Source organism: Schistocerca nitens, chromosome 2 (genome assembly GCF_023898315.1).
Source record: "Schistocerca nitens isolate TAMUIC-IGC-003100 chromosome 2, iqSchNite1.1, whole genome shotgun sequence".
NCBI lineage: Eukaryota > Metazoa > Arthropoda > Insecta > Orthoptera > Acrididae > Schistocerca > Schistocerca nitens.
In genome coordinates, this window is record NC_064615.1 from 4,102,501 (window position 1) to 4,127,197 (window position 24,697).

General features: G+C 39.5%; 1 protein-coding gene across 2 annotated transcripts in view; it reads left to right on the forward strand.

Annotated features, from left to right (window-relative positions):
• LOC126235666 (ATP-binding cassette subfamily C member 4-like) overlaps window positions 1–24,697 on the forward strand; it is a 297,379-nt gene that overhangs the window by 190,267 nt on the left and 82,415 nt on the right. For both annotated transcript variants that reach the window (XR_007544798.1, XM_049944389.1), the window contains exons 5-9: window positions 249–474; window positions 16,490–16,646; window positions 17,245–17,383; window positions 17,460–17,570; window positions 17,772–17,975. Coding sequence is in view for 1 of the 2 variants with exons in the window: in XM_049944389.1 (XP_049800346.1) it covers window positions 249–474; window positions 16,490–16,646; window positions 17,245–17,383; window positions 17,460–17,570; window positions 17,772–17,975 (837 nt within the window). In the remaining variant the exon portion in view is untranslated. The remainder of the gene's footprint in view (window positions 1–248; window positions 475–16,489; window positions 16,647–17,244; window positions 17,384–17,459; window positions 17,571–17,771; window positions 17,976–24,697) is intronic.

Here is a 24,697-nt window from a genome sequence, read left to right on the forward strand (position 1 = left end):
GGTGGTGTATGGCAGAATACTAACCCACTTTTTCATTTTGTTTGTGGGTTCCATGTCGAAATTTCAACTATTGTACAACAGAATATAACAAAAACATTGCAGACTTGAACATGTGGAATATATTTTCGCTGAAGGCTATACTAAAGTTACCTGTAATATAAGAACATTGAAAAATAAAATTTTTCAGATAATTACGATATTTTATTTTGTTTAATATACAGTATTTGAAATTTGTTTTTGTGTTTCAGGTCATGCGTCTGAGCAAAATTTCGCTTGGTCAGACTGCTGCTGGACAAATGGTCAATCTTCTGTCAAATGATGTGAACAGATTTGATTTAGTTCCACTATTTCTGCAGTTCATTTGGATCACTCCAATACAGGCTGTAATTGCCACTTATTTTATATGGCAGTTTGTGGGCTGGGCATCTATTATTGGTGTTACTGGACTCTTCTTACAAACAGTACCTGTTCAGAGTATGTATGACATTTTGTTTGTGCACTTTCTCAGTGTAGCATTTGGTTGTGACTGTCAGTGTGCCTGTATTGTGAACTGAGCTATACATACAGTGGCATTGTTCATATGACAAATTTGTGACTTCTCTTTTAATTGTATCCATTTCTAGCAGTGATACATAAATTTTTCTTCATAAAGTTATTCATAAGTGGATTAATTCATAAGAGGATTGAATTTGTGTAAACATAATTGTACCCTCCCGCTGCTTGTAGTCATTTGTAGGAAACCCAGGAAGCATAACACTGTACCCCACATCTGAATCTGTAAACTTGTACATAAATGTAATTAATTTGTGTGAGGATAGTTATGGAGTGGAGGAGAAAGGGGTAGAGTGAGGTGGGGAGAACAGTGACACACACTGAATTTTGTATTTACTATTGAAGTGTAGGTGTTGGCTGCACAGTCAGTATGGCCTTAAAAGTTTTATAGGCAAATTTTGTTTTCACCTCTCTGAGAAAAAGGTAAGTGAATAATTTAGTGTTTATGATTTGTCACTCTAAATATAAAATATTTTCCCCATTTCAAGGTTCTTAAAAGCTATGTAGAAATAATTCACAATGTCATTTATCCTGTGAAATAGGTAGCATTTGAGGTTATGCCACAAGGTACCTGCAGCAGTGTTAATCTTGTGCTAATGCGATAAGATTAATACATCTTTGTAATCTGTCATTGACTTTGAGCATACTTGAGTGTCCGAAAACTGTCTTGAGCAGCTAAATCGACAGCCAACACGTAATGGAAATATTTTAGATCTGGTAGCCACGAACAGATCAGACCTCACCGACGGTGTCAGTGTTGAGACATGGATTAGTGTCCATGATGTTGTCATTACGACTACGGTTACGAAAGTTAAAAAGTCGGTCAAGAAGGCTAGGAGAGTATTCTTACTAGAAAGAGCAGATAAGCAGTTGTTAGCATCCCACATAGTAAATGAATAGACTTCATTTACTTCCGGTACGATGGACGTGGAAGAATTATGGGCAAATTTTAAACACATTGTAAATCACGCATTGGACAAGTATGTGCCAAAAAAGTGGGTTACAGACGGAAAAGACCCACCATGGTTTAACAGCGCAATTCGGAGAATGGTCAGGAAGCAAAGGCAGTTGCACTTACGGTACAAGAAAGATCGGGAGAATGAGGACAGGCAAAAGTTAGTAGAGATTCATGCTGCTGTAAAAAGAGTGATGCGCGAAGCATTCAACCACTACCACCGTCATACCTTAGAAAAAGATTTTGCTGAAAACCCAAGGAAATTCTGGTCTTACATAAAATCGGTAAGCGGGTCAAAGGCTTCCATCCAGCCACTCACTGATCAGTCTGTCCTGGCAACGCAAGACAGGAAAACGAAAGCTGAAATTTTAAATTTAGCATTTGAGAAATCTTTCACGCAGGAGCATCGTACAGATTCCTGTATGGAGGACATAGTGATAGACATCCCTGGGGTTGTGAAGCAGCTGAATGGGTTGAAAATAAATAAATCGCCAGGTCCTGATGGGATTCCAATTCGGTTTTACAGAGAGTACTCCACTGCATTGGCTCCTTACTTGGCTTGCATTTATCGCGAATCTCTTGCCCAACGTAAAGTCCCAAGCGACTGGAAAAAAAGGGCAGGTGGCGCCTGTATATAAGAAGGGTAGAAGGACGGATCCTCAAAATTACAGACAAATATCCTTAACATCGGTTTGTTGCAGGATTCTCGAACATATTCTCAGTTCGAATATAATGAATTTCCTTGAGACAGAAGTTGCTGTCCATGCATCAGCACGGCTTTAGAAAGCATCTCTCCTGCGAAAATCAACTCGCCCTTTTTTCACATATCTTGTGAACCATGGATGAAGGGTATCAGACAGATGCCATATTCCTTGACTTCTGGAAAGTGTTTGACTCGGTGCCCCACTGCAGACTGCTAACTAAGGTACGAGCATATGGGATTGGTTCCCAAATATGTGAGTGGCTGGAAGACTTCTTAAGTAATAAAACCCAGTGCGTTGTTCTTGAGGGTGAGTTCATCAGAGGTGAGGGTATCATTTGGGGTGCCCCAGGGAAGTGTGGTAGGTCCGCTGTTGTTTTCCATCTACATAAACGATCTTTTGGATCGGATGGATAGCAATCTGCGGCTGTTTGCTGATGCTGTGGTGTACGGGAAGGTATCATCGTTGAGTGACTGTAGGAGGATACAAGATGACTTGGACAGGATTTGTGATTGGTGTAAAGAATGGCAGCTAACTCTAAATATAGATAAACGTAAATTAATGCAGATGAATAGGAAAAGAATCCTGTAATGTTGGAATACTCCATTAGTAGTGTAGCGCTTGACACAGTCACGTCGATTAAATATTTGGGCATAACATTGCAGAGTGATATGAAGTGGGACAAGCATGTAATGACAGATGTGGGGAAGGCGGATAGTCGTCTTCGGTTCATTGGTAGAATTTTGGTAAGATGTGGTTCATCTGTAAAGGAGACCACTTATAAAATACTAATACGACCTATTTTTGAGTACTGCTTGAGCGTTTGGGATCCCTATCAGGTCGGATTCAGGGAGGACATAGAAGCAATTCAGAGGCGGCCTGCTAGATTTGTTACTGGTAGGTTTGATCATCACGCGAGTGTTATGGAAATGCTTCAGGAACTCGGGTGGAAGTCTCTAGAGGAAAGGATTCGTTCTTTTCATGAATCGCTACTGAGGACATTTAGAGAACCAGCATTTGAGGCTGACGGCAGTACAATTTTACTGCCGTCAACTTACATTTCATCGAAAGACCACAAAGATAAGAGAGATTAGGGCTCGTACAGAGGCATATAGGCAGTCGTTTTTCCCTCGTTCTGTTTGGGAGTGGAATAGGGAGAGAAGATGCTAGTTGTGGTATGAGGCACACTCCACCACGCACTGTATGGTGGATTGCAGAGGATGTAGATGTAGATGTAGAGTTGCATTGCTCGTGTCTAGCTGTGATGGTATCTGTTTTGTTAAGGAAGCATGCCATACAGGAACAGCGAGACACTGGTATGAGGAGCAGTGGGGCATATTCTCAGTGTTTCTAGCTGTTTTCTTTCTTCTTGTTGTCATGGTTCTTATAAGAGTTCAAACCTTTTGGAATACTGCTACAGATTGTTGGATAGCATCACATCCAAGAGAAACATTTTCAGTTTGTAATGTGGTGTCCTGTGTTGGCTTTGCACATCCACTAGCATTGAATACTGTCAATATAATGTCTGCATAAGTAAAATAAACAAGAGCACTTCTACTGGAAACACATTTATACTGACGATGACTTCCTACCAAGCACTGGGACATACCTCCATCAAATAGTGTGCTTTCTACACCTCTTCTGGGTAGCATGATTGACAGGCCTCAGCTGATAAGTGAAATAGCCCAGTCTTATAAAACTGAGTTGATGCCTACATAATTAGCAACAAAACTGATGGAAAAATACTCTGTAATATTTGAACATGCTACTGTCGTAAGTTCTGCGGCCATTAAAAGGATCCTCAAAAGCAAAACTAAGGAGTGGAAATAAAAGAGGGCTAAAAGGAAAAATCAGAATTGCATCAGAGAAAGTAGTTAGTGAAGAGAGAAATGAAGTGATAGCATTGAAAATACAAGAAAACAGTTGTTTAAGGAAAATAAAGACAGAAGTGATAAAGCTGAGACAGTCCACCCTTCAAAGGTTCGTTTAATTCTGTGCATCAAATGTCCTTCCCCCACAGCCTGAACAGACATCTGGTGAACTTGAACATGAACCCTATTTTATCAATTAGATAAATGTTGAATTTAAAGCCAAAGATTGTTTGTTATGTACATAGGGTTGTATCTTGCACAAAACTATCATAGGAGTTCAAAATGTTTCAGCATGAAATATACCTTCCTCGAAAAAGTATGAACTACCATGGAAAGTTTATTTTCTCCAGTGTGCCAGATGATATAATTGTTTCCAAATCAGATATTAATAAATTTTTTTATAAGACCAGGACTCCTGAAGAAGAAAAGCCAGTAAAGGTTTTTATTGTTTTGATTGTTTAAATGTTTGAAAATGTGTGTTGTCACATCTCACTGTAGCCTTCTACAAGAGAACATGAAACATTTGACATTTTGATTGCTTAATCAGATTCTTAATGCTTTTCCCATTATTGCCAACTGATTACTATCTATGTTGCAGGCAAAGTATCATTGTATACACCCCTTATAATAAGATTAAAAAAATCTCGTTTCACATTGAAAAAATGGGGTTGAATCTTTTGTCTCACTGTGCCCATTATCCTCATCCTAAGTCATGTATATCAGGACAATAATGCTGATTAAGGACTTCATACAAAAGCTTAAGATGACACCTACATCTGGTGCACTGCCACAGGCCCTTCAATGGCACTTCCCCGTGTTATGTACTCATTTTCCTCTTTCTACTGAACCTCATCACATTCTTCCCTATTTATTTCACTGACATTTTTTGGCTCAGTGAGAAACCTTTCTCAATGTCTATTTCCATTATGTTGATATCTACTGAAGTACCTCTGACCGTACAAAAGGTGCCTGTCACATGATGATGTCCACAACCAAATGCCATATACTTTCTCCCCATACAACAAAACATGCCACACACCTGTTAACTAGTCACGAAGTAGTGTCCCTATCACTTCACATCACACAGGACTAGAACTACTAAATTATATTTAGCACCGTGGCCTTAGCTACCTCTTATTGTACTGAAAATTAATGTTCTACACAGAATCTTTACCAGCTCTCATGAAGTTTCCAGGTTGTAACTTCTCACTTTCCAAATAAGCTACATACAGTAGCACTCAGAAGTATTTTGTAGAAAGCTTTAGTTAAAATTACATGAAGATCAGTGTAGTAAAAAGACTGCCAGCAAATAATTGATTTCTGATGAAGTCACGAAACCTGGTCAAGGTATATAGAAAACCTATGCAACCGGTTGGCAGGTTTTTACATATTTTTCAAAATTGAAAATTGTCACACTCTAATGAGTACAAAACTGCATTTAGTTTGAACAAAGTTATCTTACATCAAAACAGAAATAACAATTCTTCTGGCTCAAAAGTAATTTTTAGGTCCAAGTATGTAGGAATGAAACAAAACTATTTTGGAATCTGAAGAACAAATCAGTACTTTGTTGCATACACATGAGCTTTGATCACAGCTACACATGTATTTGGCTTTTTTAATAGGTTAAGTGGAAGTTTTGACCATTCATACAATAAAGCAGCAGCAAATTGATTCTTATTTGATTATTTTCTACTACAGTGCCTCCCAGAGGTGTTCAGTTGGATTTGGATCCAAGCTTTGGATTGGCCACTCCTAAAGTTCAGATTTTTATCTGAAAAGAAAGTTTTGTAAATGGCTGGAGATATGTTTTGAATCATTGTCCATGTTTTAAATATCTAATTATATAGTATATTCTTTCTCCCATGTGGAACCATATCCTTTCCTTAAATGCCACTGTACATGAAACAATCAATTTTGCCTTCTCTTCAGACTACAGGACTAACTCTCTTTCTTGAAACAGCATCCCCACATCATGATGCTGCCACCGTTGTGCTTAATGGTCGGAACCTAGTACTTTTTGTTGACTCTTTGGTTTTGGATTGATGTATATGCTGCACACCATCAGAAGAAAAAACCCTAAATTTATTTTCATCACTCCATAAAACCTCAGACCAATTTGTTCGATGTTTCTTTGCAAACTCTATCCTGGCTTCCCTTTTTTTTAACATGGGGATAGTCTACAATGTAAATCACCTGCTACTAGGTGACATTTTACAGTAGAGACATGTAGGTTCAGTTCCTGGTGCTCCAGACCATCCAAAATTTGCTAAGCTGATTTTTTTCTTGTATCAGCAGTTGACTGCTTATGAATCATTCTGTCCCCCACCCCCCACCCACCCACCCCCGATTGTTTTTCAAGGAGCACTTGATATTGGGTTACTGGCTAATGTTCCCTTCTGTTTCTTGCCTCTGATGCCACACTCTTATAAGTTGATATGATGTGCCTTAGTGTCTAGCCATGCTAGACTGGGACTTTACCTTCTTCAGGACATGCAAAACAGCTTGTCTCACATCAGCTGAGTATTCTGTGTCTCTTGGCACACTACTAGTTGTCTCTGCAAATAAACACAGTCTGAATGCTTGAGCAACAATAGTCAAGTAGTACTCTGAATATATACTTAAATTGTTACTGTATGACCGTCCTTGTTAACTGTGTAACCACAGCAATGTGAAGCTCTTGATGGAGAGACAATTACAGGCATTGCTCTGTTGTAACTGCATGCTAACAGTACTGACAACATAACACCTCAACTACAGAATCTTTTTCAGTGCTGATTGCGTATTGTAATGTTCACTTTTTAGTACCATCAAAGAACTTCATGCAATTTAATAATGCATGTAATTATTTTATTAGTGGTGTTCAGCATTACAGCTATCTGGGCACATGATCATTTATCAGAGAAAGTAGAGCTATAAATATTTGGTTTTATTACATGTCTTCAGTGTTTGTGGATTGAAGTTCATTTGTAGATACTAAAATATCCTTGATGTCCAGTGGTTACAAAATAGTTAAGTGTTAATTAAAATTCTAATTTACAATTAATTGGCCTTTTTTTCTTCCAGTGACACTTATAAGAGACACTCCACAGAAAAAATATATCAGAAAACTAGCACAGTATTAAGTAAATGATACAAGTGACATACTTCTTACCTACCTTGAAACTATGTAACAAAAATATCTGCAGTTAATGTGTTATTTATAACCCATAGCTATGCTAGAGATATTTCTCAGAGATTACAGTTCTTTAATTACTTTAGTTTTATAATGGAGACCTCTGTTGTGACAAAATTGTAGACATTTGCTAACAATAATTCTAATGCTGCAAAAAAGTTGAACTTCTTTTAATAAGTTTTAAAATATAAATAGAAAATTTTAGGCTTTGCTGTTTTGTTTACTTCACAACGTTTATGAGTTTTCTTTTAACATATTTCCTGCAGAAAATAATTCTTAATTCAATAAGGTAACAAATATATACACATTCTGTACAATAAATTATGGTCTGGAGTATTTTGTAATTGAATATCCTCAGCTTTCAGATTTGCAGATTACTTGTTGTGTATTTAACAAATTGTATAAAACAAAATTACAATGTAAAAAAGTCAAATCTCTCTTCTCTACTAACAACATACAGTTTGGAATAAATGATATGATGAACTTTTTCAGAAATATAATATTTGTGTAACGTGTAAAATTGTGAGTGATAGGAATGCTCACGTTAATTACTGGCAACTTCTGGTGATGTTTCTGCATTAACCCAGATTTAATGCAGAATTGATCTGTAAAATTTATCGCATACAAAAACAACAACAACAACAACAACAACAAAATGTTCATATCTTACTTACTATGTGTCACATCACCCTCTCCCTTTTTCTTGCCTGTGTTTTTCAAGTGTTCCTCCACTTGCTTATTCTGCAGAGAACCTCATTTCTTATTAATCCACCTATTTTCAACATCTTTCTATAGCATGCATCTCAAACACTTTTTCATCATTTCAGGTGCTCCCACAGTTTGTGATGTAATTGCTGTGATATACAATACTGTGCTCCAAAACTACATCAGAAATTTCTGCCATAAAATAAGGTCGATGATGTCACCAGCAGACTACTTCAAGGAATATGTTCTTTACCCATGCCAATCTGCTATCACTTCATGTCATTTTATTTTGCTTCCAGAGCAACAGAATTCCTCGAGTTTGTTTGTTTGGGGTCCCCGTCTCTTTAAGAGGCCCAGTATGTGTCGAAATGTATCGTGCGTGGTGGAAGAGCTGTTCTTTTGGTTTGTTAAGGTGGTGGTTAGTCCTCCCAAATGGACATTATGGATACAGTGGGTTGGCAAGGGATTACAGGAATGTTGAAAGTGAAAGTAGTTGCATGGAGACTGATGGCATTCAGGAAAATTCTTTAATGTAGGTGCAAGTAAAGCTGTGCACTCTCGTCCATTGGTGCAGCCTGGGGTTCATGGTTCTTGTATTGGTCCAGTAAAGGCAGTAGGCACCACCTGAAGGTTGTAGACGTGGCTAGGAGTCAATGAGCTGACTTACAGTGACAAGTAGCTGAGGGTAGCACAGCACTCCTGCGGACTCAGCAGCTGTACTTCATACAGACATAGTTTAGGTGGAGACTGGTGTGATGTGCGGTGGCATGGCAACCCCAACTCTGGATTCGGAGTAAGAATTGTGGGCTCGTGATAGCTATCCACCAGATGCTGGAGGGTCCAGCAACACAGCAGCCATCCTGTTATGGTGGCTTGACTGGCACAATCAATCATCCTGGGCCTGGTGGTGGAGGTGTGGAATCCCGGTTGGTGCAATGCTGCTTTGCTGAATGGTTTAGAGCATCTAGCCACTTGTTGACGTAATGTGTTCAGGACTTTGCAGGTAGCCTGTGTTGTCTGTCACATGCATTAGTCACCAATTGGATCCAGAATTTCCTCTGTTGCACTGCTCTGTCTATATCACAACATATCTTCCACCTTAGGAGAAATTCTGCCCTTGAATTTGGTTTGGTACCATTCCAGTGAAATCTAGCTAGGACAGACAGTTGGATACAATTAGGAATGTCCATATAGTTCTAGTAACTGCCTGGTTCTGAAAACTAGATTAAAGTCCAACGGAAACACATTAGGATAGCTGGTATAAGTCACCATACTTTGATTCAAATGATTGCTTTTGTCTGCACCATTCATGATTGTGTCCACTATCCATAGTCCACTCACTGCTTCGTGCAAAACTTCTAATCTCACTGAGTCTCTAGACAAAGCTAGTTCTAGCCCATAAAACACATGCAGTCTATGATGATCACTTATCTATTTGGCAGCCGTGCTCAACTGCCTCATAGTGATGGGGTTTTGGGATTCTATGAGTTTGTTTCAGACAGTTATACAATATCCACATCATTGTAGCTCTATTTGACCTATTTAAAATTACAATGAATAGTGTTACATACTCATCAATTTCCATGACATAACAATCATCCTCTCCATCAGTCTCCCATTCTCCATGTTGTGAATGATTCTGTTAACTCACTATGTCTCATCACTATATCACGAAATCGGGTACTTAAAGTACAGGCACAAGAATTTAGCAAGACATCTAAAACATTGTTTACAAAAAGTGTATGTGATAATCACTGCAGTGCTGTACTGATAAGTGGCAGAAAAATTGCTTAAATCTTAAAATTCCCATCTTGTTGAAAGAGATCCATTCAGGGTACTGCACTCTATAAGCTCTTTGATAAAAGCTATTCATTAAACCACAGCCAGTCTACCAGCGTCCGCCCCAAGGGGCTCGCCATTCTTTGGCAGGTTCGTGCTTGGCTACCACAGCACCCCCCTCCTCCCCCTTGCCTTTGCAGCATTTTTGCTCTTCTGTGCTGCTTGTCTGTCCTCTTGCTATTCTTTTTCCCCTCACTTGGGGAACATGTCTGGGATGTTATTGGGAATGTTCTGCATTGTCTGTCACTGATGTAAGAACAGTTTCACCTTTGTTTTTTGCTCCCTTTTCCTTTCTTTGTTTCCCTTCTCCTCTCATTCCTCTGATTTGGTGTGTGAGGTTCCTCTTTCTCTTCTTCCTTCCTGTGCACTCCTGAAGGCTGGCCCACATGTCTGATGCATAACAGATGACTGGGTAACATGTGATTCCCTGCCCCAGGTCAACAGATAGTTTGCATGTACCCCCTGGTACAGGCAGGCTCAGGGAGGGGTAATTGCCTGAGCTGCAACTGTCCCAAACTGCTGATTGGTACCTCAGTCAGGTGTTCGGGAGGTGTGACCTGAGGTGACAGTCACCTAAGACGGGTGCACCCCCTTGTGAATGGGGCCCCCAGTTGGAAGGAGAGTCAATAATCTTCCCAATCTGCATCTGTGAAACGTAAACATCATGAGGCTAATGATTCTAAGACCCTTCACGTTTCACCGTGGTTCCTCGTAGTCTCTCATACTGAGGATGGTCAGTCCTTCACCACAGTCAACCCGTTTATTATTCAGAATGGTGTTGATGCAGTTGCCAGCCCTGTGAAAGCCTGCTCTCATTTACGGAATGGCACTTCGCTTTTGGAGACTACTTCTTATTCTCAAGCACAATTACTGCTTGCTGCCTTGCTTCTAGATGGGTACCCTGTTTGTGTTGAGGCCTATAGATCTTTTAATTCTTCCCGTGGTGTAATTTACACCAGGCTGCCCATCCCATCGCCCTGACTACCAATCTTCAAGCTGTTGCAGTTCGCCTTTTCGTTCCTCGCCTGACCCTTTCCCTCTGTACTATTTATTTCCTTCCATCATTGTCGCCAGGTCAGACTTCCTTTAGCTTATTGGGCAGCTCCCCCCCCCCCCCCCCATTTTGCTACTCGGTGACTTTAATGCACATCAGCCCATTTGGGTTCTCCCAATACCTGTCAGAGTGGTGCCCTCTTGGCTGATCTTCTTAATCAACTGAACCTTTTCTGCCTTGACACTGGAGCACCCACTTTCCTTACCAACTCCTCGCACACCTATTCCCATTTGGACCTATCCTTCTGCACTGCCCAGCTTTCCCATCGTCCAGAGTGGTCCATTCTCTCGGACACCTTCTCGAGCAACCATTTCCCGTGCAGTATCTGTTTGCTAACTCCTACTCCATCCGCATGCACACCCAAATGGCAGCTTAGTAAGGCTAATTGGCAGCTTTACTCTTCCCTGCTGACCTTCCAAAGAAAAAAAAATTTATCTAGTTGTGATGACCAAGTGGAATACCTCTCAAACATTATACTTAATGCTGCAGAATGTTCCATTCCTCACACCTCCTCTTGGCCATGTCGTCTCCCAGTCCATTGGTGGACTGAAGTATGCCACAATGCAGTTCTGCACGGAGACGTGCTCCCCGTGTTTTTAACCATCATCCTACAATGGTAAACTGCATTCATTGTAAACAGATGCATGTAATGTGTCCTCGCTTTCTTAGAGACAGCAAAGAAGCTAGCCAGATTCCATTCACTAGTCCTTTCAACAGTTCCACCCCTGCCTCTGTCAGGTGGGCCAACCTCCGATGGCTCCATTCCCCAATTTCCAGCCTGATAGTAGCATACAATGTCTTCGTGAACCCTATTGCTGTCTCAAACACCCTGGATTGCCATTTTGCAGGAAGTTTCAAGCTCTTCCCACTATCACCCTGCCTTCCTCCACTGGAAACAAGTGGAGGAGGCTTAAGCGGTACCCTTCTCTTCCTTGAATCATGAGTGCTACAATGCCACCTTTACTATGAGGAGCTAGATCATGCTCTGTTTTGTCGGCCCATTGAAGGGTTGGCAGGAGATCCTGCTATCCCCTCTGCCCCAAATGGGCAGCGGCTGTCGGGGCATGGTGGTCCACCCCAGCCCTTGGCATACTCACTCTTGTGCTCATCTTGCCCTTTCTCACTTGTTCATTTTGACTTGATTTTCTGCCTCTGTTTTCCTTTGCTTTTATCATCCTGCCTTTGTCACTAGTCTTCCTGGGTTTTGGTGGATGGGGTGCCTCTGGTAAATGGTATGGATATGTCCCCCATTGCACTTTCTGCCTTTGGGGGCCTCCTGCTGTTCCCTGGATGCGGTACCTCACCTGCCTTTCATCATTTTCCCCCTTTTCCTTTTCTTTGTCCCCTTTTCTAGGATTTAGTGAGCTTTGGTAGACCTTGGGGGTTTTCTTCCCTTTTGTTTTGTGCACTAGGCTTTTCTTTGGTATGTGGTTTTGTTGACTTACTGTTCCAGGTAGGAGGGACTGATCACCTTGTAGTTTGGTCCCTTTAATCATTAAATCTATCAATCAATCACAAATTTTTAGTAGTTGAATGATTTTTGTAGCTGACAAATCCTATGAAAAGTCTTGCTTTTTCTTAAGTTCTGCTTTCATTATCAAGTGCATCTGAACTGCCTCTTGCGTGCTTTTGCCTGTTCTGAAGCTAAGCTGGTAGTCATCTAACAGATCCTCAGTTTTCAGTTCTGTACCCCATAGAAGACACAAGTGAAAGACCTGCCCAATTAGTCTGCTCACTATGTCCTGTTAGGACTCAGTTAGTGGCATTTTGCACCCTGCTGAAGGATGGGCTACCTGTAACAGTAACCAGTCTCTGTAAAGATTGGAAGGTAGGACACGAGGTACTGGCAGAAGTAAAGCTGCGAGGACAGGGCGTGAGTCGTGCTTGGGTAGCTCAGTCGGTAGAGTACTTGTCCGCAAAAGGCAAAGGTCCCGAGTTTGAGTCTCGGTCCAGCACACAGTTTTAATCTGCCATGAAGTTTCAGGAACCATGTCATTTACTAAAACATCTACCCTTTTGCCTTCAGGGCAAAACAATCTATATACATATGACCAGAATACACTTATCTTTTGGATGATTTACCACGCCTCAATTGTATCCATGACATTCCCAATTTCAGAATGTTCCGTTCAATGTAATGTACATGGTTTTATTGAGTGCTTCACAACCTGTCCCTCACTATTATTTCTGAATTATATAGATGGAAAAATAGTAGGTGAATATGGATTGGGGGTAAGAAATGAAAGAGGAAGCCCTCTGGTAGAATTTTGCACAGAGCATAACTTAATCATAGCTAACACTTGGTTCAAGAATCATAAAAGAAGGTTGTATACATGGAAGAATCCTGGAGATACTACAAGGTATCAGATCGATTATATAATGGTAAGACAGAGATTTAGGAACCAGGTTTTAAATTGTAAGACATATCCAGGGGCAGATGTGGACTCTGACCATAATCTATTGGTTATGAACTGCAGATTCAAATTGAAGAAACTGCAAAAAGGTGGGAATTTAAGGAGATGGGACCTGGATAAACTGAAAGAACCAGAGGTTGTAGAGAGTTTCAGGGAGAGCATAAGGGAACAATTGACAGAAATGGGGGAAAGAAATACAGTAGAAGAAGAATGGGTAGCTCTGAGGGATGCAGTAGTGAAGGCAGCAGAGGATCAAGTAGGTAAAAAGACGAGGGCTAGTAGAATTCCTTGGTAACAGAAGATATATTGAATTTAATTGATGAAAGGAGAAAATATAAAAATGCAGTAAATGAAGCAGGCAAAGAGGAATACAAACGTCTCAAAAATGAGATCAACAGGAAGTGCGAAATGGCTAAGCAAGGATGGCTAGAGGATAAATGTAAGGATGTAGAGGCTTACCTCACTAGGGGTAAGTTAGATACTGCCTACAGGAAAATTAAAGAGACCTTTGGAGAAAAGAACCACATGTATGAATATCAAGAGCTCAGATGGAAACCCAGTTCTAAGCAAAGAAGGGAGAGCAGAAAGGTGGAAGGAGTATATAGAGGGTTTATACAAGGGCGATGTCCTTGAGGACAATATTATGGAAATGGAAGAGGATGTAGATGAAGATGAAATGGGAGATAAGATACTGCGTGAAGCGTTTGACAGAGCACTGAAAGACCTGAGTCGAAACAAGGCCCCGGCAGTAGACAACATTCCATTAGAACTACTGACAGCTTTGGGAGAGCCTACCATGACAAAACTCTACCATCTGGTGACCAAGATGTATGAGACAGGCGAAATATCCTCAGACTTAAAGAAGAATATAATAATTGCAATCCCAAAGAAAGCAGGTGTTGACAGATGTGAAAATTACCGAACTATCAGTTTAATAAGTCACAGCTGCAAAATACTAACGCGAATTCTTTACAGACGAGTGGAAAAAAGGGTAGAAGCCGACCTCGGGGAATATCAGTTTGGATTCCGTAGAAATGTTGAAACACATGAGGCAATACTAACCTTACGACTTATCTTAGAAGAAAGATTAAGAAAAGGCAAACCTACGTTTCTAGCATTTGTAGACTTAGAGAAAGCTTTTGATAATGTTGACTGGAATATGCTCTTTCAAATTCTGAAGGTGGCAGGGGTAAAATACAGGGAGCGAAAGGCTATTTACAATTTGTACAGAAAGCAGAGTCGAGGGTCACAAAAGGGAAGCAGTGGTTGGGAAGGGAGTGAGACTGGGTTGTAGCCTCTCCCCGACACTATTCAATCTGTATATTGTGCAAGCAGTAAAGGAAATAAAAGAAAAGTTTGGAGTAGGCATTAAAATCCATGGAGAAGAAATAAAAACCTTGAGGTCCACCGATGACATTGTAATTCTGTCAGAGACAGCAAAGGACCTGGAAGAGCAGTTGAACGGAATGGACATTGTCTTGAAAGGAGAATATACGATGAACATCAACAAAAGCAAAACGAGGATGATGGAATGTAGTCGAATTAAGTTGGGTGATGCTGAGGGAATTAGATTAGGAAATGAGACACTTAAAGTAGTAAAGGAGTTTTGCTATTTGGGAAGCAAAATAACTGATGATGGTCGAAGTAGAGAGGATATAAAATGTAGACTGGCAATGGCAAGGAAAGCGTTGCTGAAGAAGAGAAATTTGTTAACATAGAGTATAGATTTAAATGTCAGGAAGACGTTTCTGAAAGTATTTGTATGGAGTGTAGCCATGTATGGAAGTGAAACATAGACGATAACTAGTTTGGACAAGAAGAGAATAGAAGCTTTTGAAATGTGGTGCTACAGAAGAATGCTGAAGATTAGCTGGGTAGATTATGTAACTAATGAGGAGGTATTGAATAGAATTGGGGAGAAGAGAAGTTTGTGGCACAACTTGACGAGAAGAAGAGACCGGTTGGTAGGACATGTGCTGAGGCGTCAAGGAATCATAAATTTAGCATTGGAGGACAGTGTGGAGGGTAAAAATCGTAGAGGGAGAGCAAGAGATGAATACACTAAGCAGATTCAGAAGGATGTAGGTTGCAGTAGATACTGGGAGTTGAAGCTTGCACAGGATAGAGTTGCATGGAGAGCTGCATCAAACCTGTCGCAGGACTGAAGACCACAACAACAACAACAACAACAACAACAACATAGACGGAAAGCCTTTCTGCAGCGTATTCTCTTGTGCTTTGTTCCCTTTTCTTTCTTTATCGCTGCTCGTCACTGTGTTCTACTTATTTCTGCCCCCCCCCCTCCCCTTGTTTCCATTCATTACATCCTTCAGCCCTCTTACCAGCCTTTAAACAGGCTCCCCCCACCACCACACCACACCCCCCTCCCCTCCTGCCGCCCCTCCCCCCCAATTGCCAAGTTCCTCTACTTTAACCCGCCCTGTCCTCCTTGCACCGTTTAGGTGCATACATATTCCACATTCTGCCAATAATGTGATCTATTTAATTAAGTTCCCAACTAAACTGCTGTTCAATTTTGGTGATACTGCTATGTTACCAGTGAACAGTTTCATGCTGACTTTCTATTTGTGATGACAAACTCTTCTATTTATATAGTTATTTACTTCCTCATTCCCTGTTGGGTTAAGGAAGGATGGGGAAGGAAATCAGCCAGTACCTTTCAAAGAAACCATCCTGGCATTTGTCTTAAGCGATTTAAGCAAATCACGCAAAACTTAAGTCAGGATGACCAGGTGTGGGTTTGAACTGTTGTCCTCCTGAATGAGAGTCCTGTGTGCTAACCACTGCACCACCTCGCTGAGTCCCATCAGTGGTGTCCACTCCATTAAGATTCTCATAAAGAGAATGAATTAGCCCATCATAAATTTAGTTGACAGCACACAGCTGCAGAATGGAGAAAAATTTATTCCATTTTGTGTTATCAAATACCTATTTGAAATCTGTGAATAGTGAGTGAGTGAGCACGTGTGTGTGCACGCTCATGTGCCCTCTGTTATCAGCAATAGAGCTGGAATTGATTGTCAAGAGTAAAATTTACCTTGTTTCATAGTGTTTTCAATTTTTTCTTCTGTTCTTTAATGAAGTATTGTTGTATGTCTTCTGTATGACCTTATTTTTTCCTTGTGATAACAATTTTTACACTATCAGAATTTTCCATGATATTTCTATTTGTGTATTATTTTAAAAAAAAATTTCATCGCAGGTTATATGAGTACTTTGACAACAAAGTTTAGAATGCAGACAGCAATAAGAAGTGACGACAGGATAAGACTCATGAATGAAATCATATCTGGAATCCAAGTAATAAAGATGTATGCCTGGGAGAAACCATTTGAAAAGATGGTACATTTTGCTAGAAGGTAATGGAAAAAGTTAATATCATCATACTTAACTGGTAAATTACACGGCAGATATGCGTGTTTAAATTTTTGTTGGAATGAGACTGCAAAATTGTTTGGAATGAGAATATGAAATTGATCGCCTGCCTGTCTTTCTAATTCTCACATGTACTTTGGTCAGTAAGTAATTAACATATTTTCAGTATACGGATGTCAGAAATGTCTCAAGGTGTGTGTGTGTGTGTGTGTGTGTGTGTGTGTGTGTGTGTGTGTGTGTGTGTGTGTGCGTGTGTGCAATGAGCTAGTGGTCAAGAAGTTGGATTGGTGAAACTAGTTCACATGAGGTGATGTGTTTATTTCAGTACATTCCAATTTGACACTTCAACTTTGCATGGTGTTCTATTGTTCAAGAAAAATCAATCCTGGGATGTCTCCAGGCAACTGAATGCATTTCTATACAAATATATTACATGCATGTGCTGTGAAGTTTGATTTGAAAAAGCTGTGTGTGATGTACTTACTTGGATGCAGTTAGCAGAAATAGTCATATTTAACAATTATCCATTTTCTGCCACTATAATTTTGCCGAGTAATGAAACATTGAATCTCAAATTTTCAGTCGAGAGATCAGGGTTTTAAGAGGAGCATCATATTTGCGAGGAATTCATTGCGCGTTCATGGTGTTCACTGAAAGAACATCTCTGTATATCACACTTGTAGCTTACACACTACTCGGACATTCAGTTACCGCTGAGAAGGTATGTGCAATTTGAAGTGAAATTATAATATTGCAGATATTCTAAGAGCAATTGGTAACATATTGTTCATCTTCAGGTATTCTCACTGGCTCAGTTTTTCAACGCCCTGCAGTTGTGCATGGCTATCTGTTATCCATCGGCTGTGCAATTTTCAGCTGAAGCAAAAGTATCTATTCGAAGGTTAGAGGTGAGTTTACCATCTTATCAAATTGTAAACAAAGGTTCTGGGAATAAATTCACGTAGAGGATACATGTGTCTCCTCCTTCCCCTTGGCTCCTCTCCACCACTTCCTTGCGCCGCCCCCCCCCCCTTGTGTGTGTGTGTGTGTGTGTGTGTGTGTGTGTGTGTGTGTGTGTGTGTGTAGTCATTTTTATTTATTATTTGCAGGCATTTCTAATGCAAGAGGAACATGTGCCAAGGGTTGTAAATGGTCCAGCAGAGGAAAAGGGTACACATGCAAATGGTCTAGTGATGAAAGGAGTGTGTGCAAAGTGGGCTCCTGGCTCAATATCAGAGACCTTATCAAGTATAAATTTACATGTGAAACCAGGAAAGCTGTGTGCTGTTATTGGTCCAGTCGGAGCAGGAAAGGTATGTTTTAATAGAAAACTTGTTCCTTCGGTAATTGGCCTACGTGTCTCATTATTAATGGGGCTTCTGATGCTGCTGCAAGGGCTGCAATTCTACTACTCAGGATTTTTAGCTGTTCTGTACCCTTTGTTGATTTCATCTCTGCTATCTGTAGGAACATTCTATCGTTCAAGCACAAACACTGGTTGCGTCTTTGTGGTAACAAACTTGAGGAGATCTAACCCATCCTTGTGGTTTGGGTAACTTCCTCGTGTATAACTCACAAATAATTTCAGCTGTACTATCAATTGGGCACTGCCTTTTAAGCCATTTTCGTCTATTAAGTGGTGGCCCTATACCACTTAGTAATTATTGTAACAAGCCACTGGTGGTATGCCACTTTGTAACAGTGTCTGTTCTTTTAATCCTTTACATTTTAACGTATTTGTCACTTCATCTATCAGAAGTTAACAGTACACACATCACAGACTGTAGAACATGTTCTACTATTTAATTGCAATAGTAACATGACTACTGAAATTTAATTTTTGACTATGGGCTACTGTGGTCTTTAAAAACATTTACCGGCCAGAATCTTAAGTGTTGGTTGTACTAATTGTTTGTTTCATCTCTCCTCTATGTTGATTGCTTTTTAACTAGCATTCCAGATCATACATCATTAGTCCTTACAGTTTTACCTAACAATTAAAAAGTCTGGCTCCAGTGCGTCATCTAACTACATGAACCAGTGAGTGCCTTACACAGAAAGTGTCTTTGATCCAAGCTTATACGATGTCAGCTGTTCCATGGCTTAAAGCTAAAGTAGTATGTGCATGTATCAAAAGGAGGGGAAACAGTTTGTGACTCTAAGGTGGTCAAATACATGAATTACTTGATGAATGCTCATTTAAAAAGTTTTTTATTGAGTGCACTGTCATTGGTCAAAAACAGTTAGAATGCACACAAACATGTGATGACTTAATTTTAATTTGGAATCAAACATGGTTTTCACACTGCGGTATATACATAAAATGTTTTGGAAGACATGGACTGTCAACGGAAACTATTAAATATCAAAAACTCTTAATAAATGGCATCTTCTGTACACCATGAGCTGCACTACAAATGTTGTATTTGCCAAAATCAGTTTTTTGGCTTATAACTAATCATCAGTGGCATCTGATACAGAGGAACAAACAACTGTATGTGCATACATTTCTACAAAATGATAAAAGATCGTAAATAGTAGTAATATAAGTCTACTTGAGGTGTCCAGAAGCAAAATGCAGTGAGTGCACTAGAACATTTTTTGTCAGGAAATGCAAAAAAACTTCTTACTTACTTCATATGGCAGATATTCAAAATCCCTTATCATAAATGTATGCTTACCTAAGGAGTATATTTCTGACAATCCCTGAAACATTTGGCTTTTATTTTGCTAGTTATTACTTAAAATAATTTGCATTCAGAGTTTTGCCTCTGTTCCCAGGGATCTACAAAGTTAAGCTTCTGCAGAGATCGATGCACATATATTATCATTACATAAAAATAAAGACACCTTAATACTGTTACAAAAGATTTGTTGACTAAAACGGAATGTGATTACAAAGTATGCGACATTAAACAATAGTTTGAAAGTAGTTCATTGGTCACAAACTTTTAAGTCCTGTCCCGTCCCCTCCCCCCTAAATTAGAATGGCAACTCATTGTCCTCTGGATGAATTTCAAAGTCTGAATCTCCGTCTGCATTGTTCCCAGCTGTCTGACAATCGAATACATTCTTGTAGAAAGGAAGATTTTCTTTTTATTCCCAAGTGTGCCCGAAATGCTTTTTGAGCAGGAAATCAATATCCCTCACTTTCGCTTCCTTTAAGGCTCTTCCAATTCTGATAATATTTGGCTCCATGGACGAGTAGGCTTTGCCCCATCTGCATATCCCTCTTCCTTCACCAGTGTCCATTCTATAAGCCACTTCACCTCTAACTAGTGTGTTTCTTTGTTTACTTCTGGTGATCACAACCTGCTTTACAGGGGCAAATCTGAAGTGCCATTGATGATGGTTTAATGACATCAGCAACTGCATCCTTCCAACACAGATTGTTGACATCTACTCCTAATTGCAAAACTGTTCTGTGATCCACAAACACTTCATTGTTCTCACTCGGTGAGGTAATTGTGACTTCAGACGTGAGAACCTTTTCTATTCGGTCAAAAATTCTGTCGGGTGGTAGAAACGAATTTCCAACCACTGGATAGAGTATCTTCACTCGTTTCACGTGGACAGGAGCTTCTTGTGTTAGCCAATAGCACAGCATACCCATCATTGTCTGGTTTTTGTTTTGCCCTCCACAACTGTCTGACATCAGTCGGATGGTATGGATGTCAGGTAGGTCTGTAGATGTTAACCTGTGATGTACACAAGACACAATTTCATTGGATCCCTTTGCAAAGTCTGTTTCTTTCCATGTGTGTATAAATGTGTTCTCCTTGTTTTGCCGTGAACCAGATGGTCCTTGACAGATTGTAAAATTATACGCGCACATTTGACACGTATAATAAGCACTTTGATCATGCAGTTGAGGCAGTGGAAGGTTTTTCTGGCAGTCAAATGTCAGGATTATTTCACCATTGTCCTCAACTTTCAGTATATCATAAAAAGCATTTGCCTTAGCTTTGTGTAGAGCAAGTTGTGTTGTCAATTCTTGTTTCTTCCTCAACTCCAGTTGTTAGAGTTAATTGCTTTATTTGTTGTTTTAAAGTGATGCACACTGAGCAACAGTCGGTTACTGGGGAAGTCAAAATGATATTATAGTCAGATACAAAAATATATCTGAAAAACTCTTATGTAACTTTATCCACAGTTTTCTCTGGATCCACATTAAACATTTTCCAAAGCTTTGCAATCGATAATTCACTGGACATATTGTCTACTGATGTTTTTTCCACAGCAGTAGTGTGATTGCATGGGTTTCAGCTTCTCGATAAATTCCTTAACTGAACCTCATTTTCCTTGATAAATGTTCGCCAATTGGTCTCCACCTCGTCTTGCACTTGGAGCTTCTCCTGTCTGTAAGTGCCATCTACAGACTCTTTGTATTCTCGCTCTTGATATGCCAAGAACACTAGTAAACATCTTTTGGCACACACGCAATTGCTGAGTTTGGTTTACCGCTTTCAGATGGGCAAACAGTATCTGATTGAAATTTTTATGTTTTTCCTGGTATCTGCTGCTTCACTCGGATGACTCCTCGGAGATTTGACTGATGTGTGTATAATTATAAACTCGCCCTGTTTAATTTTGTCTGCAGCTTTAAAATTCCTGATGTTATCTCCTTATATCCTGCATTGATACTCTTGCACACTGGTATACTGATGAAGCTGCGTGCTTGCAGTGGGGACGAACTGGAAACCCACTGGCGGAACATCTATCAGAGAACAGTACTAATAAGGAGAAAGCTAGGATAATGCATTAAAAAAATCATATACTGTACCTCGTTTTCCTAAATAATTGATTATAAAATCAATGATGCACTGCTCATTCAAGGAAATTGTTCCTGACTGCAGCCATATGAAATGACCGTAATTTATGTTGACACAAACCCAAAACATCTCAGTGTAACATTACTGTTTACAGAAATGTTGGTAATGAAGTTATTATTGTTTCCATGCAGTGAAATAGCACAAAATACTAGGGTATCGGACTAAATGTTACCTCATACGTTTTGCTTTGTTCCTCTTCCAGTTGGAAGGATTTGGCGATTTTTACGGCCTTTTTCTTTTGGAACTGATTGTACATGTCTTCCATCAGCAATATCCATGACTACGGAGGAAATGATAAAGCACTCTTCATAATTTATCCAAATAGCAATAGCACAAACACCCTCCATGCACTCACAAACAAGCCAAGCTACGAAAAACGCACCAATATGGCTAGGTAACAGTTGATGTGCTACTGTTTTTTGTCTCACGTTAGTTTGCAGTAGGGACAACTTGACAAATTGCCATCCATAGGCTTAAAAGTAAAGTTCATGAAGTAATAAGCTGGGAAGGCTGTATTATTTGGACAAAATACATAATGTGTACAAAGCAGGTTTTGCATCTTCAAACCTTTTTAATAATGGCGCATGCTAAGGATACACAAAGTTCTCCTTCTTTATCATACAGTGGATTCACTCAGTTTTGCTTTGCAACCAGAAGTGGAAAGACAGAGCTTTGCATCTGTAGACCGTTTTCAAGGTACATTTTAGGGGAGAAAAAAGCTGTTTTGTTCGTGTTTTAAGAGCGTAATAGATAGATGGCAGTACAAAGAACAAAATGGTGGCACTAACTCATTTTCGAGAAAGTGGATTTACAGCAGTTTGCATCTGGACACCTCACTTAATTATGCACTTCTGTACCAATGATGTGCTTGTCTGATCTGAGGCTTTCCCGGTGAATGTGCTGTATCAAAGGTTCTCGGGTGTCCAGCCAGATCCAATCATCGAAGTTCCACGATATTTCGGCAAATAACCGTTCCGCCATCATCAGGCGGTGCTGATGGAATTCCATCAGCACCACCTAATGACGGTGGAACGGTTATTCACCGAAATATTGTGGAACTTCGACGATTGGATCTGGCTGGACACCCAAGAACCTTGGATACATGACGTGCTTGTCATTTAATATGGCAGGATCTGAAGTATGTTCTGTAACATACTACATAGCTTGTCATGTACGTTTTAGCTGCCAAACTTCAGACAGTGACAATTCTTGATAATCAGTCTCTGTTGGTCCATTATGGCGTGGGGGACGTTGGCTGGTACATATTTCTTGACTCAAAAAACTTTACCAAGAGCCGTATGTTTTGGTTTATTTTATTTTATATCTCAAATGCTACCAGTTTTGGCAACTTAATATTGCCATCTTCAGGCCTCATACACTGTTATCATATTAACAATCTTATTGAATGATGCCATAAAACTGGAATTGTAAATCCGATCATTATACAACAGATTCCCGTTCACAAATGGCTGTTGGTAAATTTTTTTGAACCAAGAAATTCCTGATACATTTTGACATAACTGTCATATAGAAGAAACTTAGGATTGACAAGTCAGAGTCTACATTACCTGTCCTTCATTGTTTCTAAGATCATATTTCTATTTGTCTGTTAGCTGCATTCATATAATTATGTAAATCACAATTTTTGGCAACCAGCGTGTGAAGATAGAATATATAAAAAGGAATAAGACTGCAAAGTAGTCAGATACCGTATCAAATTAAACAATTATACTTGCAGGGAATAGACTCCAAACAAAAATTATTTGGTTAAAACACTGTTGAAATTTTGTTTATACATCTTAGTCTGTAACTGTTTGTTAATTTGCATGTTGTCTGGTTATTTTGTTCTCTCTCTCTCTCTCTCTCTCTCTTTGTGCGTCCGTGCGTGCGTGCGTGCGTGTGTGTGCAAATCTCTTCTGAAATATATAATAATCTGCATTTTCCTGCTTTGTGGAGAACGATGATGATTTTGTTAACTACATTAGCATAATATTTGTTTTCCCTTAAATGAGCATTGAATGTTGAGGAATTGGCTTCACTAACATTAGTATGTTCTCTAAACCTCATTTCAAAGGCTCTCACTGTCTGCCCAACATAAACTCCATCACAATCGCTACATGCTACTTCATACACCACTGACATGTTAAATATTTGGCTATTATCAGTACTGTTTATAAGACATGGTCTTACATTGTTCTCTGGCCTGAAGTCAATTTGAAGTCTAGTTTTTGAAACAAATGACTTACTTCGTCAAAAGTTACCTCTGTATGGTAAGGTTGTAAACTTAGCTTTTTCTGCTTGTGTGCTCATTTCTAATGTAATTAGATTCCTAGTCTTACAGTTCTTTCTGATTCTTGTGTATAGTTTCATAACTAGTTCCGGGTCATAACCATTTTGAAGTGTTACCTTCTCCACTGTATGTAATTCGGCGTTAAGTCGCCTCACTTAAAGGATATTTGACTAACCTGTCAATTGCTGAGTGGAAATAAAATGCTTTATGGGATTGTGGCTAGCAAGAACTGCTGTGAATTATGCTGTCGGATGTAGTAGGTGTTCCACATATGTCGAAAACATGTGTCTCTCTTCCTCTTTTAATTGTCACATCCAGAAAGTTAATACTTCCATTTCCTTCATATATTATGGTGAAGATGATGGTCTAATGTAACTGATGAAGTCATTGGTAACCCGTATCGGCTTCATCAAGAGTGCCATCAAACAAGACTAATGTGTCATCTACGTAATGTTGATAGTATATGACTTTCTTATTTAGGGGTGTACAAAGTAACATGTAGTGATCGTGATAAATTTTATGTTGGGCAGACATGGAGAATCTTTGAAACAAGGTTCAGAGAACATACTTGCAATCTTGCACATTTTGCATATTATATCTGTCAAAAATTGTGATTAACATATTTATATGAATGCATGTCACAGACATGTGTAAATATGGTCTTAGAAACAGAGACAGGCAATGTCGATTACTCGACATGTCATTTCTGTCTTTATGCAATATGACTATTTTGTTGAACCAGTAACATAAATGACAAAGTGAGTACTATTTTATAGAACATACTTCAGAGCCTGTCGTATTACCTAACAAGCAATGTCATTGGTGTAGGAGTGTCTAATGTAAGTAGACTTACATTACTAATACATATGTACAGCAATCATTTTGAAGAAATCGATGCTCATGCAGCTGTTTG